The 19715-nt window shown below is 37.3% G+C and overlaps 1 protein-coding gene across 1 annotated transcript in view; it reads left to right on the top strand.

The window, feature by feature from the left end:
• Window positions 1-19715, top strand: part of SEMA3E (semaphorin 3E) — a 246736-nt gene that overhangs the window by 127651 nt on the left and 99370 nt on the right. The window contains exon 2 of the mRNA XM_080819075.1: window positions 6177-6337. Within this exon, the coding sequence (XP_080675201.1) occupies window positions 6177-6337 (161 nt within the window). The remainder of the gene's footprint in view (window positions 1-6176; window positions 6338-19715) is intronic.

Below are 19715 nucleotides of genomic sequence, written 5' to 3'. Positions count from 1 at the left end.
TATTGTGGTGAGGTGGGAGCTGGATGTCATACAACTGGGGGCTAATGTACACCTATTTAGCATGAGCAAACTAATGAATAAACCCTTTAGAATCAGTATAGTAAAGTAGTGGCATGAAGAAAATTGAGAAGCAAAGATGCACCATTTTTCAATGAAGAAATTGCATTGTGCTTCTCTTGGTTTTCCAGTTAATATGAGGCTTGGTTTTTCCATCCTTGGACCTATATTACCCTAATTTAATCTCTGTTCATTGAAATAATTAATGTCCTTGCTAACATGGCCATCAAGTTACTTTTGGTAGATTGCACTCTGATATGAATTCAGGTGGCTTGCATTGAGGCGTGGAATTACAAGCAGAGGTGTGGCTCCTGATACCTAATTTTTGTTTTTTGTTTTTTGTTTTTTGTTTTTGTTTTAGTGGTGTTAGATGTCTGTCATTGTATTTTTCAGCTATTAAGAGGACCTCTGGTCAAGTTTCTCTTAGTCTTGGTACCAATGTTAATACTTAATACTTAATAGTCAGGGTTCTCCAAAGAAACAGAACGTGTAAGAGATATATAAAATGAGGTACTGGCTTACACAGTTACAGAAGCTGAGAAGTCCTGTGGTCTTCTGTCTGCATGACAGAGAGACAGGAAAGCTGGTGGTTTAGTTCAGTCTGAGTCTGAAGGCATAAGAACCAAGGGAGCTGATGATAAAAGTCTCAGTCTGAGGGCAGGCAAGACCAGCTCAGTTGGATAGGCAGGGAAAAAAAAGAAAAAAGAGTAACTTCTTCCTTCCTCCCTCCACCTTTTGTTCTACTCAGACCCTCAACACATTGGATGACATCCTCACATGATGCTTTAGTGGGTGCATCAAGTAAATGGTAATCTCATCCAAAAACACCTTAACAGATATACTCAGAAATAATATTTAGCCAAATGTTTGTGCAATCCTGATCTAGTCAAATTGATATATACAATTAGCCATCACGCCAACCAATGTTCCTAAGCAACTGATAAACTTTTTCTATTGTGTCTAGTGACTTTTACTTTGAATTTTGGGAAGTCTGGGGTAATTTTGGTATTCACTTTAATGATGTATAGAGATATTAAAGAATATCTTTCAGTTAATAAAATTAATTCTGGTCTTACATTATTTTCCTTAATTTTTCCCCTTCACCTTGATAACCCTAACCTTATATTTGTTCAGTTAATTGTATTTTTATAAGTCATCTCAGATCCTTTTTGGGAAGAGGCAAGTTAAATAATCAGATAAGAATAGAAAATTGGAGTTAGTATTGAAGTATAAATATGTACAGCCTTTAAAAAATGTTTCTATTATAGAATTTATTCATAATGGATACTTCTAACCTTTCCTGACTTAAAGTCTAGGATGTTGGAGCATCACAGACAGTTAAGAAGGACAGTTTGGGTCATAGAGAAAATTAAGGAACACAATCAGGATTTATACCTGCGGAAACTGACAAGAAATATATAAACCATCACATTGATATGTATTGGGCAGTATCATGATTCTGAAATAATATATCTGCCTACAAGCCCAGACTGCTTAGGAATCTGTAATTGGCACTACTGTGTTATATGGTGATGGTCAAAATAGAAAGTTGCAGAAGCAACTCAATAAGCTTCTCTCATTTTGTGAAATGTTTAAAGAAAACTATAGTCTGTCCATTGGGTCTTATAAGTTTAAAAAGGTAAAGTGACTTTAGGAATTATTCTAGGAAGTGTCTTCATAAGTAAAATGAAATTTATTGACTTACCGCCTGAGGCATGTCTATGATATTCAACTTAATGTATCCAGACATATCTTGGCAGCAGTTTCCTTTGAGGCAACATAAATAAAAGTAAGATCCACAGTTCCTTATAACTTAAAACAAAGTGTTCTTAGACCCTATATATCATTGAAATATATGAAAAGTCATAAATATTTTAACTACTTCCCTTTAGGCAAGTTTAAATATGGCACGTGTGATATTTACACTTGTTCATTATACTCCTTCCATTTGTTAAACTTCCAAAACACAAGTTTTATGCTGTACTTTGAAAGGCTCTAAAATATCTGTGTGGTTTTTTTGCAATGTTTTTATGACCTCCACTTTAGAAATGCAATTTAGTCAAAGACTTAAGAATTTTGAAGGTAGAATAGAGTTGACATGTAAGGAAACCATCAACATAAATGTTAGTTGGTATGACCATAGGCTAGATGGGTGTTCAAGGTGACACAGGTAATTAATGGCAAAGCCAAGATTTGCATGTGGCACTTCAAATTCTCCATCTACAGGACTTTTTTTTGTTAGGACATACACATCTGTTGTACTTTAATTCTCATGTTTTTTTTTTTGTTTTTTTTTTTTTTTTTTGTAATTTGAGTGATTTTTTGTTGTAATAATGTATGTCTATAGGGTAGTTATTCTAATTTCTGGGCATATGAGTTTATCAGTAAAATAAAGGACAGTGGTAATTTATTTTATTTTTTAAAAGATTTTATTTATTTATTTAATGTAAAAGAGAGACACTGCAGTGCAAGGGGCAAAGGGGGAGGGAGAGGGATGAGTAGATTCCACACTGAGTGTGGAGCCCAAGGTGGGGCTTGATCTGAATAAAGCAAGAGTGGGGTGCTTAGCTGAGTCACCCAGATGCCGCAGGACAGTGGTAATTTAAACAGTTACTCCGTGGCTGTTCACTGTTGTGGGAGGAAAAAAAAAAAAGATAAATGTAAAGGCCATAAGCAATGAACATTTTAAAAAATTTGCATTTGTTGGACGTACATTTCAGTTTTTTCTCTTTGCATTTTCCAAACTGTTTCTCCATGGGTACATGAGTATATTTTTGTGATCTCATGGAATAGACCTGGCTACCAAAATGGGAAGATGAGTACGAATAAAAGGTGATATACCAGAGTAAAATAAGCTTGATGCACCAGTAATCAGTCTCTATTACTACAGACAAAAAAAATAAGAACTACCACCTTTAGACTATTAGAATTAGAGTAAGTGTAGCAGAAATTGACGAGGTATAAAAATAAGTAGCTGTTAATAAGTAGCTACCTCTCTTTAATCTGTACAGGGGTAATAAGGTCCCAGAGACCTCATTGGGAAATAAGTAAGGTGATTTCTAGAGGGAACTGATTCCTGGAGGGCCTCCTTTACTGGTTGGGCTGCCCTTCATTTGATTTCAGACTTTTTAATATGGGCATAGACCATTCCACTCTGGCAACACTTTAGGGTGTGCTCTTGTATTTTATTCCTTTCATCACTTTATCATTTTCCAGCAAACTTAATTACCCAAACTCTGCACCTTACAGGGTATGGTTTAGAGACCTATTAAGTCTAGATGATGTGTGACCATTCTTTTTTAATTGCATCCTTTCAGATAATGATTTCACTATCCATAAAACTGGGAGAATTTTAGCAACCTATTAGAATAACAGGGGGACATTTTCTGGAAAAGAGTCCATTTAACAGCCCTGATATAAAACCGTAAGTGATCATATGTAAAGACAAGGTATAATGGCACTAGATGGTGTTGATCCATATTTTTGTTATAGTATCAAATCCCTAAAATATGCATCCCTTACTGTTGGTAGATGCCTAAGAAGAAAGGAAAATGATATGATTTTACCTTGACAAAATTGTTAAATGGGAAAAATTTGTCTTTCAAGATTCAGAACCCCTGATCATTCCTCTTTCCTCCTTCCCAGATAAAGCACCTAATTATTCTTTGCATCCCTCCCTCAAAATTTGTTCTCAGATTCTTTATTTAGGTGAAGAGTCAAATGACTCAATATCACTAGTTTTACCTTTGTAAGAGATACTTTGGTTTAACAATATTTTTATTTTATTTATTTTTAAAAAGATTTTATTTATTTATTTGAGAAAGAGAGACAGCACATGAGAGAGCACATGAGCAGTGGAAGTAGCAGGCTCCCTGCTGAGCAAGGAGCCTGATGTGGGGCTCGATCCCAGAACTCTGGAATCACAGCCCTAGCCGAAGGCATCTGCTTAACTGACGGAGCCACTTGGGTGCCCCAGCAATATTTCTTATTTTAAACTAAAGGGTTTTTATTACTATTATTATGTTTAGTGTAGTTGACACCTTGTGTTACATTAATTTCAGGTGTATTAAACTAGAGGTTTAAACTCAGCTCTACTCCACAAAATTTTGGACACCTACAATTACAGAGTAGAGATTTAGAAAGTGAATACATTTTTTAAAAAATTTATTAGAGAGAAAGAGAGAGAGAGCAACCATGAGTGAGAGAGAGCAACCATGAGTGGGAGAGAGGGGCAGAGAGAGAAGCAGACTCCCCGCAGAGCAGGAGCCCAACACAGGGCAAGATCAATGCAGGACTTGATCCCAGGACCCCGAGATCATGATCTGAGCCAAAGCCAGATGCTTAACCAACTGAGCTATCCAGCCGCCCCAAATACATTTTTTAAAAGATTCTGTCTATTTATTTGACAGAACACAAACAGGGGGAGCAGCGAGCAGAGGGTGAGGGAGAAGCAGGCTCCCCACTGAGCAGGGAGCCTGACTCAGGGCTCTACCCCAGGGAACCGGGATCAGGACCTGAGCCGAAGGCAGAGACACTCAACTGACTGAGTCATCTATGTGCCCCAAATATATTTTTAACAGAGGGGGGAAAAGGTCCTTCATCTCTCTGCTCCCAGAAGCAGAGCGGGCACAGTGCGTGGAGATTGGTCACATCTCATCCTGCTTTCTGGAGTTTAGTATCTGGTCACCAGTTCTTTCCATTCTCTGGAAGATGCATTAGGCTTTGACTTTCAGGAAATGAAGCTGTCTTTGGATTTGTCAGCATTCCCCAAAGGGCCTCTTTGGGAATTTTTCAGCATGCAGGGTCCAGTCTTAGGGGCAGTAGTAACATCATGGAAGGCTCTCCTATATCACCTACGAAGCTTACGTCCTGAACTGCCATATACAGTTAAATACCTTCAACAAGCAAACAGATGCACACACATGAGACGTGTGTTTCAGACTGTGACTTTCTTTCTTTCTTTCTTTCTTTTTTTTTTTTTTTAGGATTTTATTTATTTATTTGACAGAGATCACAAGGATGCAGAGAGGCAGGCAGAGACAGAGGGGGAAGCAGGCTCCCTGCTGAACAGAGAGCCTGATTTGGGACTTGATCCCAGGACCCTGGGATCATGACCTGAGCCAAGGCAGAGGCTTTAACCCACTGAGCCACCCAGGAGCCCCCAGACTGTGACTTTCTAAAACTAAGTGTATGTTAGTTGAAACAAATCACTTGTGGTTTCTGCTGTAGGCATGAACATATAAACACCAGCCAAAAATCAAGAGAGATCTCTTAGAGATCCCAACCAGTTTTATCAGTTGTCCCTGCTGAACTGAATGCTATCATGCATTACCTCATTGTATTAGCAACCTGAGAGTTTCCAGACTTGGACACTTTGATTTTGGATGTAACTTTCAAAACCAGTATCAAGTGGAGACATTTTGTGTGTGTGTGTGTGAGTTGGTGTGCATCTGGAATTAAATGGACATGCTTTTAGAATATTTTTTGTAGATTTGGAATTTTTTTGCACACAGTGAAGTAAATATAAAATTTACAGTAAAATGACTTTTCTACATAGCACTTTACATAAAGATCATGAAGGTTAACTCTTTCTGTATTTAAAAACATAGGATATCTACCTTACATACTGAATTGAAGTTTTTAGATTCACAAACTTGTAAAGATTTTAATTTGTGCACATTAAAATTTATTCCCAGTTACACTTCTTTACTTGTTAAACAGTTTTTTTAGTTTTTCTTGTTTTATCAAGAAAGACCCTTACCAATATGGAGCACTGAATAAATTTAAAATGTACATGACTTGATAGACATACACATCATGAATAGACTACTACAGTAAATTTAGTTAACGTCCATTATGTCACATAGAATTTTTTTCTAGTGATGAGAACTTTCAAGATCCACTCTTTTAAGCAGCTTTCAAATATGCAATACACTGTTGTTAATACACTGCATATTTTTAATCTTTTGAGTAATAAATTCTAAAGACTTTATATTAGTGATATAGTGAATGTTGTCATACCTAGTAGAACTATGTAGTTAATAGAGCCATGATAAAAGTGTTATAAAGGTATTTGTATTTTCCCTTTTGTTTACCAAACATTTTCTTGTGCATTTCAGAACTCTTGGACCTAAATCGAACATCGATCTTTCATAGCCCTTTTGGATTTCTTGATCTCCATGCAATGCTGCTGGATGAATATCAGGAGAGACTCTTCGTGGGAGGCAAGGATCTTGTGTATTCTCTCAGCCTGGAACAAATAAGCAATGGCTATCGAGAGGTATGGAAACATCCAACTGTGTATCAGGAGGGAAAGAAAAGGGCATGGGGGAGATAACTTCTTGCAGGGTGTTACGTGAATTAGTGTTTGATTGTTGGCCATTTTAATATTCTGAGTAGATTATTTTATTGGAAGAAATAAAACGTTCAAGAAAAATGAAGTCCTTTTGAGAAAAGTCTATAAAGTATCAAGAATGAACTTTTCTAGCACACCACTGATCTCTGTATTCCCACAAGACTTTGGATTGGTGTGTTTGACATCCCTGTTTGCATGAGGGCCCTTGTCACCACACCCACTGTCCTGAGACCTGGGTTTGGAACATGCTTTTGCCAGCAGTCCCTCTAGGCTTTATGACTACAAAAACCCCAGCCTAGAGAAATAAGGATGTGTGACCTTTCTATAAATATTAACTCAGGTGGATGCTCCTTAAATGCTGGTGGATTAAAGTATATTAAAATAGGCAAGTGCCCAACATTTTCAAGCAAAGGTTGAATGTGATGAAAAAAGATAGCACTTAGAGTCTCTGCTTATACAGAGTTGAGTCTAGCTAAAAATTTTTTCAGACCCAAGTCAACCTTAAAGCATGAAGAAATATTTAGATGATAGTATCTTTCTGGCATAAAACATGAAGAAATACTTAGACAATAGTACCTTTTTGGCATAAATGTATGTATTACATAATACATTTTCTTTACAATACATTTTTTTATGTTTGTCAGAATGATCAATGTCCATATTTTTTAAAGTCACTTCAAAAATTTATGATGAAAAACAGCCTCCTTTCATCTCGCCAGTTTCTAACCCCTAGAGAAAATTATTTCAACTCTTGTGACTTCTTCTGATTCTTACCTCCATTTTTCTAAATAACATTTATATGCTATTCTTCCTTGATACCATTGATGTTAGACATTATCTATTGACTTTCTATTAAGGAAGATGGGGATTTTAACATTCTTTTTTTGCACTACCATAGCTAAAATATCTCTGCAGTATGTGAGAAGCCCCCACTTTTCTGTCCCTTCATCTTCCCAATTTAGCTGTAGCACAATTTTTATTTGAGTAACAACTATCTACATTAGTGTTATTAGGAAAATAGATCACAGTTTTTTGCCCCTTATGGGATTAAATATTATTGCTTCTTTTTTTCTTTTTGCTTAGATTTTTTTATATTACTTTCCCTAATTTTTCGCCAAACACCAAACTCTCTACCCGACGTCCTCTCCTCTTCTCAGTTTCCATCAGTTCCAAGTTTTTGGTTTTTAAATTAGAGATATCCTTTCTGGTTCTCTTACCATTCCAGAGTTTAATGTCACCATTACCCTTGAGCATCCCCTCTACCTCTCACTTGTAGAGTTTTCTTAATGAGTTTATATGACCTTTTAGTGAAATATGCCTTCTGGTAGCTTCTTGAAGAAGGATCCAAAGTAAACTTCTGAGTTTTTTATGTTTGAAAATAATAATATTCAAACTTCACATATAATTGATAGATGAGTATAAAATTCTGGAATGAAAATCATTGGCTTCAGAATTTTGAGGATACTGCTCCATGTTTAAAGACTTTCAAGATAGCTGTGAGACATTAGTGCCTTTCTAATTTCAAAAGTTTTGTATGTAACCTCTTTCCTTCCACTATATCCCCCTAATCTTGAACTAAATGCCTCTGTATTTTAAATTTTTCTCAAATTTCTCTTAGAGTTGACATATTTTTTTTTCATCCACATTGGGCCTTCTATAGGAGATCTCATGGCCTTCAGTTCTGGAAAATATTTTTTAAATGTTTTTTCTTCTTTCCATTTTCTTCTTGATTCTCTTTCCCTCGCTGTTCTGGCCTGTTTATTGTACAAACTTGGGACCATTGCTCCTAATTTCACCTGCACCTATCCAATTCCTATTCTCTGAAGGACCATAGACTTCCAATTCCTGAGAATCTCTGAAATTTTCATGAATCAGGTTGCATATTGGCTCCCTTCACTTTGTAAGCATTTAGATTTCAGTTTTTCTAGTGTGCAGAGCCATTCAACACTTTTCCATATGTCAGAGAACTTCCAAAATGTCGCTGACATTTCTTTGGCTTCTCCACTCAAGTTCTGTCTTGTCCTTTTTGGATTATGTCCTTTACCATCATTTGAGTAGTTGCAAGAGGGAGTGGAAGCACATAGTCTTTCCTTTTTACTATCATTTTTCATTATGCTCTCTCAATAGTTCTTAAAAGACAGGATATCTCTTTATATATGTAACACATATATAGTATTTATATTATATACACACTCACACCTACGTCTACCCATCTATAAGACCATCTATGACTTCCTCCTTCCAGTCAAATTTAGTGGTTTTTCCTCTCTCTGCTCGGATAGACTTTCCCCCACTAACTGTGATGTTCACCATATGGCTCTCGTCTTGTTCTCTCAGTTACATCGTCTACATTCTCCGATTTTCTGCGAAGGAATATCTAAACTAGGGACCCTAAGTATTGGATTCATAGAACAACCTCTATTATGGACTGAATGTCCCCAAAATTCATATGTTTGAGCCCTAACCCCAAGTACCTTTATTTGGAAATAAGACCTTTAAAGAGATGATAAAGTTAAAATGAGGCCGTTAGGTTGGGCCCTCACCACGTCTGATAGGTGTCCTTATGAAAGGAGGAAATTCGGTCACACAAAAAAACATCAGGGTTGTGTGCCTACAAAGGAAATACAGTGAGAGTCATAGTGAGAAGGTAGCCATCTACAAACCAAGGAGAGGCCCCAGAAGGAACCAGTCTTGCCAACACCTTGATCTTGGGCTTCCAGCCTTCAGAGCTACGATAAAACAAATTTCTGTTGTTTGTGCCACCCAGTCCATGGTATTTTGTTATACCACAGCTATAATAAACTAATACAATCTCTATAAAAATTTTAAGTATGTGAATATGGAAAGATCCTTCAAGGGATGGGACATCCTTAAGATTAAGACTCTTTGTGTTACGGAAGTGGTTTTTAAATTGTTATCCTTGGGTCAGGATCGTGTAACCCTTATGGAGTCCCTGGAATCCACATTTACAGCAAGCTTACTCGATGATTCTTCTGTACACAAAATCTCCTAATGATTTTCCTCAGCTGTTGTTTCTGACGTGGAGCTGAGACCAAGAGGTATCAGCTTCCCACATTAATGTGATTCCCCTTTTAGAGTAGAGGAAATTGAATCACCTACTTATTCTCCTTAGTTCTTTTGCCCTAATGGTGTCCTTAGGCTTGTAATGCTGGAAAGACTGGGGAAATGACCTGGGAAGACTCTATAAGGGACAAGGAGAGTGGTAGGGTTTCATGAACTGCATCTTAGGGAGCTAAATAGAATAGTATGTGACCTTTGAAGATTAAGGGTGCCATATTTCAAGAATACCAAGGAAGGTAGCTACACAAATTATTAAATTCAGTAACTTTGCTGCATTCAAGGGTAAATCCTCATTTTGTGGAATCTGAAGTATATGCAGTTTAGTGACCCCTTCAGGAAATATCCTTATTCAGACATAAATTTCAAAATTGCTAAGGTCCTTCCCTGGGTCACAAAAGAGTCATATTCCAGCAAGGAGCCCTGAGGCTTAAGCTTCGTCGACTCTGAGGTAACTTCACCTCACCTGCATTTATGGTTTTGTACTTTTTCTTCTTGGTTCCACAAAGTGATTAGCAGTGAAAGTTCAAATAGAACTTTTGTGTCTGCTTTCGGTAGCAGCAGGATTAAAGCTAGATCTGCCTGATGCACCTTTTGTTTAAAGGAATGAACTTGAGAATGAACGTGCCTTGGTGCTTTCCAGGCTCTGAAGATGCAGTGTGTCTGCCTCTGGGCCAGGCTTTCCTCTGATCTTTTCTGAACCTTGTTCCCTCTATTTTTTTGTAACCTGTCATTGCTTTATCTATCTCCTGCTATCTCCTGCTTTGCTTTATCTATCTCTGGGTTTCTCATCATGAGTTCTATTAACATTATGAATAGGTGTGAGTTGGGGAGGGAGGTGTCCTGTGCATGGTAGACTGTTTAGCTGTCCCTGGGTTTTATGTAATAGATGTCAGCAGAACGCATCCCCCCAGGCATGACAATCTAAAAGTCTCTGGACATTACCAGATACCCCTTGGGAGGCAGAATTGCTGAGGTCAAGCCGTTAAGTCCAGCCCGTCATTCTATGAGCAAGACCCAGACCCCACCATAGAAAAATCTCCCCTTAAATATATATCCATGTGATCCCAACTCCCTCCTTTTCCCTCTGAGATCAGGTACCTGAGTGTAGCCAAAGCCCACTATATTTATCTCTTAGCTTTTAATAACTTTTGAAATGTAATATTCAATACATAAAAGAATATAAATAATGTAAACATGTTAGAAAGCATAATAATGAAACCAACACCAGTGAACCCCACACTCATCCAACTCAAGAATGAGAATATCACCAATCCCACTGTAGGTGCATCTACCTTTACCTTCCCACCTTTCCCTCCTCATGCACCCTCCTGCTGCACTCAAGGGATTACTACCCTGTATCTTATGTCCGTTTTTTGTTTTTATTTTAAAAGTTATTATAATAAATGTTTTCCTGTATACTATATTATTTAGAGCTACTTGTTTTGAGCTATATAAAAATGATACACAATAGCATATTGCAGTCTTCTGGGATTATTTTTGTTGTTGTTTCGTGTTACTCAGAATTATTTCTTGGAGTCAGTCATCTTTCTTATAGTTATTGTTCCTTTGTTGTAGAAATAGAAGAGTGAATTAGGACCACAAATTAGATTTCTAGGTTCCAATCCTGACTCTCATTTATAACACTTGGCAAATTCCTTAGCCCCTTTACACCTGTTTCCTCATTTGTAAAAGGGTGGAAATGTTAATCTTTTCTGAAGACAAAAATAAGTTAACATAAGTAAGGGACGAAGAAGTATGCTTTGCACACGTTAGAAGCTATGTATAAGCTCTTATTAGTCACTTTGACTGGTATGTAATATATTCCATTGTATGACTATAGCACAGTTTACCCATCATCTGTCAAAGGACAATTGGATGGTACCCAGGATTTTGCTGTATTGATGTTTCTATGATTACTACAGTGATATCTCCTAATACGCATTCCTAAAGGAATGCCTCTAGGGCATATATTCTGGGTATATCTGGTTACAGGTTAATTGCTGTCGATGTTCACCTGTACAAAATAATGCCTAATGCTTCTCCAAAGTAGAAAGTAGTTATACAAAGTTCCACTTCCTCCAACAGGGTTTGAGTTCCTGGTGATCCACACACCCTCCAAACCTTCTTCCACTGGTCTCTTTGATTCACATATTTTTCGGCAGTCTTCCCTTGATTCATTTGTTTATCCCTACCCAATACCTCACCGTCTTGGCAACTACAATAGCATTTTTATTTATTTCTAATTTTATTTATTTGATTGAATTTTCATAACCCAATACTTACTTCAGAAGGAGGACATATACATTGTAAAAGATTAGAAAATACTGACTTAAAAAAATACCATACAATAATAGCAGATAGTGATGACTGCTGTGGAGAAAAATAGAGCTGGTTATTTCAAGGTTCAGTAGCCGGTTGTGGCTAGTGGCTGGCATAGTGGTCTGTGAGGGCTACAGAAGCAGCATCACAGTGTGTGGCTGAGATTGATTTCAAGGGACGATCATTGAAAGATCAGAGGATAGGGCATCCGGTTAGCTAGGGTGATAGCTGACGATTCATCCTTCTGAAGAGAAAGACAGTAACCTAGGTGAAAAAAATCTTTCCATTAATAAGGAGCACGTGACAAAGGATGATGGCAGATGACTACGAGGAAGGAGAGCAGGTGGTATTGTTGTGATCACATGAGCTTCAGAGCAGCAGGGGTTTTATGTTTATTATTTTGTTTTAAATTCGAGTGGGGTAGATGATTTTAGGGTGAACATTAATTAGGAGCAGGCAAGAAGGATCACTTAAAATATCTTTCTTAACATGTGGGTTTAGATTTAAAAAAAATTTTTTTAAGATTTTTTTTATTTATTTATTTGACAGAGATCACAGGTAGGCAGAGAGGCAGGCAGAGAGAGAGGAAGGGAAGCAGGCTTCCCGCTAAGCAGAGAGCCCGATGCGGGGCTCGATCCCAGGACCCTGGGATCATGACCCAAGCCGAAGGCAGAGGCTCAACCCACTGAGCCACCCAGGCGCCCCGTGGGTTTAGATTTTAAAAAGCCACTGCCATTAGAGATGGCTGGTAGAGAAACAAAAGTTTCAGGGCACATAGTGGTTTCAGTTAAAACAGGAAGGTCGAGGAACACTGGAAAAAGAAGTGGGAGTTTCGGTGGATTTTGCTAAAGCCAGAGCAGGCGTTTGAGATAATTTAATGGAAGTATTTGATGGTTCAGAAGGGCGGAGTCAGATTGGGACCTGCGCTGAGCTTTATGGGGGTGAGGGAATAAGTCCAGCTATTAGCGGTTGATCTCTTGGGGCCGGGAGCGTCCATGCTTCCCTTGGGGCGTGCAGTCACAATGTAGGAGTGGGTCACAATGGACTAGCCCTGATAATCTCCTCAGGAAGATGACTAATCGTAATTTTTAACTTTAGTAGGAAATAGAAACCATTAAACACGTGGATCCTCTCTCTCCTATCACCAGTGCTGCTACTTCTGTGTGACTTTTCTCCCTCCCTCCTTATGACAGGTGGGGGTGCTCTTTCTGCTTTCACACAGTGCCATTCCTGCTATCCCTGCTCAGTATCCCACCCTGTTGACTTTTTTTAAGGATGGGTTATGTTTTATCTTTTCTATATCATTTCCTCTCTTTCTGTAAAATCAGCAACAAATATAGTTTTGTATAGGGGGTCTTAAAAATGTTTGTGTGTCATGGATCTATTTGGCAGTCTGATGAAGTCTTTGGACCCTCAAATGTATTAAATCATTTTGTAGGATTACTAAATAAAATATTGAAAACAGTCACCAAGTTATAAATATTTTGAAATAATAAACCTATCACATTACAAGAATAGTAATTCATAGTATAAAAACACGTAGCTTCTTAATTAGTGTATTAAATAATAAGACCTACCAACTGCTCTTTTCAGTACTGTAATTTCAAAGTAATGATGAATGTTAATAATGTTTTGAGATACCTGTAACAACTCTCAAGTAATATTAAGATATCTTAATAAAGATATTTTAGTAATAGCTTTAAAATAATATCTTTTAAATAATATAACATCTAAACAAATATATAATATCTAAAATAATATCTTTAAAATAAAGATATTTTAAAGATATCTTAATAAAGATATTTCTTGGGGCTCCTGGGTAGCTTAGTCGATTAAGCATCCAACTCTTGGCTTCAGTTCAGGTCATGATCTTGGGGTCATTAGACTGAGCCCTACAAGTGGCTCCATGCTCAAAGGGGAGTCTGCCTGAGATTCTCTCTCTGCCCCTCCTCCCACGCATGCACACATGATCTCTCTTTCTCTCTAAAATAAATCTTTAAAAGAATTAAATAAAATATCAGGTATTTCTCTTCATTATTAAGCTACGGGTATTAATACTTTGATTTGTTTCTTGCATTTATATTATAGAGGTGCTAATTTTAGTTGGAGATTATGCAAATAAATAATGATGTAATTTTTTCAATCAAAGCTGGTAGATTTCCTGAATTCTTTTTTCATGCCATAGTTAACAGCTCTTGCTCCATAATCTTCGTCTTATAAAACATTCTAAAAAATTTGAGTGAAAATAAACGGAAAGCTCTGATTTTTGCAAAGTTATAGATCCTTGTTTTCTACTCTCATTTACCTTTTTAGTCTCATCTCCAGTTGCCACACCAGTGCATTCCTAGCAGATCACTTCTGTTGTCACTTTTTCCAGCTTTCTTGGGATATAACGAGACATAACATTGTGTAGGTTTAAGGGGTATAACATGTTGATTTGATAAATTTATATATTGCAAAATAATTGCCACCATCGCGGTAACTACCATATCCATCATGTCCCGTGGTTACAGTTTCTTTTTTGTAGTAAGAACATTTAAGATTTACTATCTTAACAACTTAACTTTTTTTTTTTAAAAGATTTTATATATTTATTTGACAGAGATCACAAGTAGGCAGAGAAGCAGGCAGAGAGAGGAGGAAGCAGGCTTCCTGCTGAGCAGAGAGCCCCATGCGGGGCTCGATCCCAGGACCCTGAGCCGAAGGCAGAGCCTTTAACCCACTGAGCCACCCAGGCGCCCACAACTTAACTTTTAGTATATAATACAGTATTAATCATCATCATCATGCTGTACGTTAGGTCCCCAGAACTTACTATGTTATAACTGGGAGTTTGTACTCTTTGATTAACATCTTTGATCTCCATCCTTCCAACCTCCCCTTTCTGGCAACCACTGTTCTACTCTCTGCTTCTTTGAATTTGACTTTTTTAGAGTCTACATATAAGTGATATCACACAGTATTTGTCTTTCTCTGTCTGACTTATTTCACTTAGCATAATGCTCTCGGGGTCCATCCTTGTTGCAAATGACAGGACTTCCTTTCATCTCATGACTGAATAATATCCCACTGTATACATGTACACCACATCTTCTTTATCCATTCATCATTGACAGACTCTTGATTGCCTTTGAATATACAACTAGAAGTGAAATTGCTGGATCCTGTGGTCACTTTAGTTTCAATTTTTTTGAGGAACTTCCATGCCATTCTCCTTAGAAGCTATGCCAGTTCACATTTCTACCAGCACTGCAGAAGAGTTTCCTTTTCTACACATCTTCACCAACGCTTTAAAAAAAATTTTTTTTATAATAACCATTTTAACAGTTGTGAGATGATACCTCATTGTGGTATGATGATGATTAGTGATGTTGAGGACCTCTGTTTGCTCTTTAATATCTCCTTATTGTTACACACTCTCCTTCGCTCTAACATACCCACTTTTTTTTTTTTTTTTAATTTAAGTTACCTCCTTTCTCTTCTATTTGAAGAAGATTTGGAGAAGGTTCCCCCACCCCTTTCTTAATCTTTGTTCTTATTTTGAAATTGGCTGTTTACTTGCCAGTCTACTGTATAAGATTGCTCCTTTATAATAGATACTGTGTTATATTCATGCTTGCAGTTGTAGGCACTCAAAGAATATAGATACTAAAAGAATGTAACTGTGTCTATTGTGAATCCTGACTTCATCCAATAAATATGTTCTCTTCATCCTCTGCTCTTTTGCATTTGCCCTTGTACTTACTGCCGGAAACACTTTGAAACTAATTATTCTCTAATTTCTTTTAGGTTAATTTTGTCTGCCTTCTGTCCCCACCCCTACCCCCACCAACCACCTACCCACTTCCCCAAAGGCAAACAAGGTAGGATCTTGTTTTAGTGTGGGGGTAGTTTTTACTTTGGCTGCACACTTAATAACATTATTTACAAGGTAAATAATTTCTGGGCCATGATGTCCCCCACCCCAGACTGAAGTGTGGGTTTTAAACCACCCCCTAGGTGGTTGTAATTTGCATCCAAGACTGTGAAATACTGAAGCATTATGTGTCCCTCTAAGCCTTAGGAAATCTTGGTCCTATATGTGATGCCAAATAAATAATTTTTATGTATAATAATCAGAACTTTTATGAGTACACATAGGTAAGACTGCAATTTTGAAATAGATAAGAACTTACCATTTAACAGACTTAGATATATTTGCTTTATGAATTACTTAGTTCATAGAGTTTCCTAAATGATGTAATAATAGTCTTTTGCACTAAAATTCTGCTTCGTTCAATCTGTGTTTTGACTCACACTCAGAAAAGTCAATCCAGGTGTTAAATCCTATTCACTGTGAAAATTTCAATTATAATTCTATTTGTTTTGTCTTGTGGTTTTATTTTATTTTATGAGAAATTCACACCTGCCACAAGAGAGTAGCTTCTACAAAATGCTGTCTTCAAAGATCTCTAAAATCCACAGATAATGTGAGACTTCGTGATTAAACTCTGATTTTACCTGGAACTTTCTGAGAAATTAAAAATTTTTTTTTCTTTTAATCTTTAAAGGCGTTGGTGTTAAAAACAAAAAACAAAAAACTTGGGGGCACCTGGGTGGCTCAGTGGGTTAAAGGCTCTGCCTTTGGCTCAGGTCATGATCCCAGGGTCCTGGGATCGAGCCCTGCATCGGGCTCTCTGCTCTGCAGGGAGCCTGCTTCCTCCTCTCTCTCTGCCTGCTTCTCTCCTCCTTGTGATCTCTGTCTGTCAAATAAATAAATAAAATCTTAAAAAAAAAAAAAAACTTGGATTAAGTTAGAGGAAACCATTATTTGAATGAAAAATTTTTAAATTTTATTTATTTATTTGACAGATCACAAGCAGGCAGAGAGGCAGGGAGAAAGCAGGCTCCCCGCTGAGCAGAGAGCCCGATGCGGGGCTCGATCCCAGGACCCCGGGATCACGACCTGAGCCGAAGGCAGAGGCTTTAAGCCACTGAGCCACCCAGGCGCCCCTTGAATGAAAAATTTTAAAACATCTTGTGATTTTCTGATCATAATATGATAAGATCAGGACATTCGTATGAGTAAAAAATGTGGAAAGGGAAGGACAAAGCATCCTGGCAGACATTTTTCACTTGAATTCCTATAGGTACAGCCTGGATCTATATCTCACTTTTAATAAGCAATTGTGTGACAAAATCCCATAGTCTCTAAATTGGGATAGGGCTCTAACCATGGAAATTCAGGGCTACTCATGTTTAAACTGGCTTTTGTTTTTCATCTGTTAAAAACATTCCTCATTAAATTTTCTTTTACTTAGTACTTAATTTTAAAATTTAAGTTTTAGGCCTGGGTGGCTCAGTCATTAAGCATCTACCTTCAGCTCAGGTCATGATCCCAGAGTCCTGGGATCGAGCCTGCTTCTCCCTCCCTCACTCCTCCTACTTGCATTCCCTCTCTTGCTGTGCCTCTCTCTGTCAAATAAATAAATAAATAAATAAAATCTTAAAAAAAAAAATTACAGCTCTGTATTGAGGAAGCACTTCCAATCTAGATCATTTGAAAAGAAATGTATATGTTTCCCCTCACACCTTCCACCCCAATTCATTTATACTTTTTGTAAAGTCAAGATGTAGCCAGAAGAGATAATGATAGTTTATTATGTTATTACTAAATTCTCGGGTTAGCAGCTTTATACTCAGCAGAGTTAAATTTTATTTTTATGTGATGCATAGTTTTTTAACTTTAATCACTGGTGTAATTTAATTGGACTTAAGTCTAAGAGGATTTAAATAGGATCATGGAAAATTAATGAGTTAAGTTTTTTTAGAGTTAATTCATACAAAACTGAATGTGTTAGATATATCACAATCATGATCAAGAAGGGGGGGAAAAAGCACAAAAAGTGCTGGTATTTTCTATTTTTTCTTTTTTTTTTTTTAAATTATTTATTTGACAGAGAGAGAGATCACATTAGGCAGAGAGGCAGGCAGAGAGAGAGGGGGAAGCAGGCTCCCTGCAGAGCAGAGAGCCCGATGCGGGGCTCGATCCCAGGACCCTGGGATCATGACCTGAGCCAAAGGCAGAGCCTTTAACCCACTGAGCCACCCAGACACCACAGTATTTTCTTAGCATTTAAAAGCCAACACGGTATTTACACAATTATTTAGTTATCCGGTCTTTTAAAAGAGGATTAAAAAAAACTTTTCATGTGACTTTAAAACATTTTAATAATGTATATGCTTTCAAAATGATGAATAATAATATTCATTAGTAAACTAAAATGAGTATAATCAAAAATAAAAATCCCTTTGATATTACATAAGGTAAATTTTTTCATACAGCATCTAAGAATTACTGAAAACATTTTTGTACTATTTTTTATATTCCATGAGAACAATTTACTTCCTTATTTGCATTTATCACATTCATTTAAAGTTACTACTAAGGAGGTGTTAGGTACGGTATATTTGTTTGTGTTTCTTTATTGGTCGAAAGGGTGCCCTTATTTTCCTGATCAATGTTTTATTTCTAGAATGAGGTTCAGCTGACCACAGTTAATTTTTTGAAACTTAATAAAAACAGCCAACATATTAATTTTACTTTTTACTTCATTTTAACTGTCTTAATTCATAGATACTCTTAACACTTTTTACAAAGAACAGAATGTAAATACAAAGAACACAGAATACGTTGCCAGACCGCATGGACTCCCATTTCCGGTCTGCCTCTTACGAGATGAGTGATCTTGGGCAACTTACTCCACATCCCTATTTCTCAGTTGTCTTACCTGTGAGGGAGAGGTGACCGTAGTACTTACCTCACAGCTTTTATAAGAGAATTCATTGAGTTGTTAGATGCCTAGAACAGTCTGTAGATCATAGTAAGTGCCATCTACCTATTTGCTACCAGGATTACTGTCTGAACTAGACATTGAATCAGCACACAGTTGTCATGCACTGCCATATCTAAGTAAGGTAGAAAAGTCTGACATATTTTGAGGGCTATTGAACTACATTTTGGAAACCTACATGGAGATATGAAGAATGAAGACACGAACAAAACAGTCTGTACCCTAAAATATGTGTAATATAGTGGAGAAGATACATACGCATTTGCCATATACAGCACAATTTAAATAAAACTGTCATAAGTGTCTAAAATACTAAGAAAGTATACAAAAGCTGGTGGGTGGGGGTTCCTGGAGGAGATTAAATTTGAATTGGATTTCTAATGATTCTTAGAATTTCAATTTGTACAGATTGGTGTGGGAGCAGAGTGAGTAGAGGAAAGAACAGAAATTTTAGAGTAGTTTAAAATATTGACTAATATCCGAAGTAGCTACGTAAAGGGCGGAGGTTGGGGAGAGGGTGGGATGTGAGTGGTGGGAACAGGGTACAGGGTGCGAATTAAGGATGGAAATATAGTTGGTACCAGATTGTGAAGAATATTGACTGACGTGCTGATGAAACTTAATCGAGGCAATGCATGAGCTGGTGGGAGATTCTGAATGTGTGCATAACATAACTAGAATTATAGTTAGCATGATTACTTTAGCAGTGGTACGTTTAGGAAAATGGAGCTGCGAAGCCATTAATAGTAGGGATAATTGAAAACCGTGTCTGTCTGTCTGTGGAGTCTGTGCTCTTTCCACTGTGTCATACCACTGAGAAGCAGATGACTGCTTTGGTGCGAACCTCACGTCTCCCAGCTGGTCTTCACTCTGCTGTTAGCCCTGCCTTTTGTTCGGCGGTGTTTCTTTTCCCTTGGTTCTAACACTGTTAGCATGACCGCGTTTTACCTTAGTAATGGTGAAGTACTAGTGGAATGATTAGTTGTTGGTGACAGGAATGGAGAAAAACTACTGACTAGTATAAGAAGGAACTATTCCCCACTTGTTTACTTAGGGCAAAGATTGAGAGC

The sequence above is a fragment of the Martes martes genome (assembly GCF_963455335.1).
Source record: "Martes martes genome assembly, chromosome: 11".
In the NCBI taxonomy this organism is placed as follows: Eukaryota; Metazoa; Chordata; class Mammalia; order Carnivora; family Mustelidae; genus Martes; species Martes martes.
The sequence above is the reverse complement of the archived record's forward strand: the minus strand, read 5'-3'. Positions and strand labels throughout refer to the sequence as shown.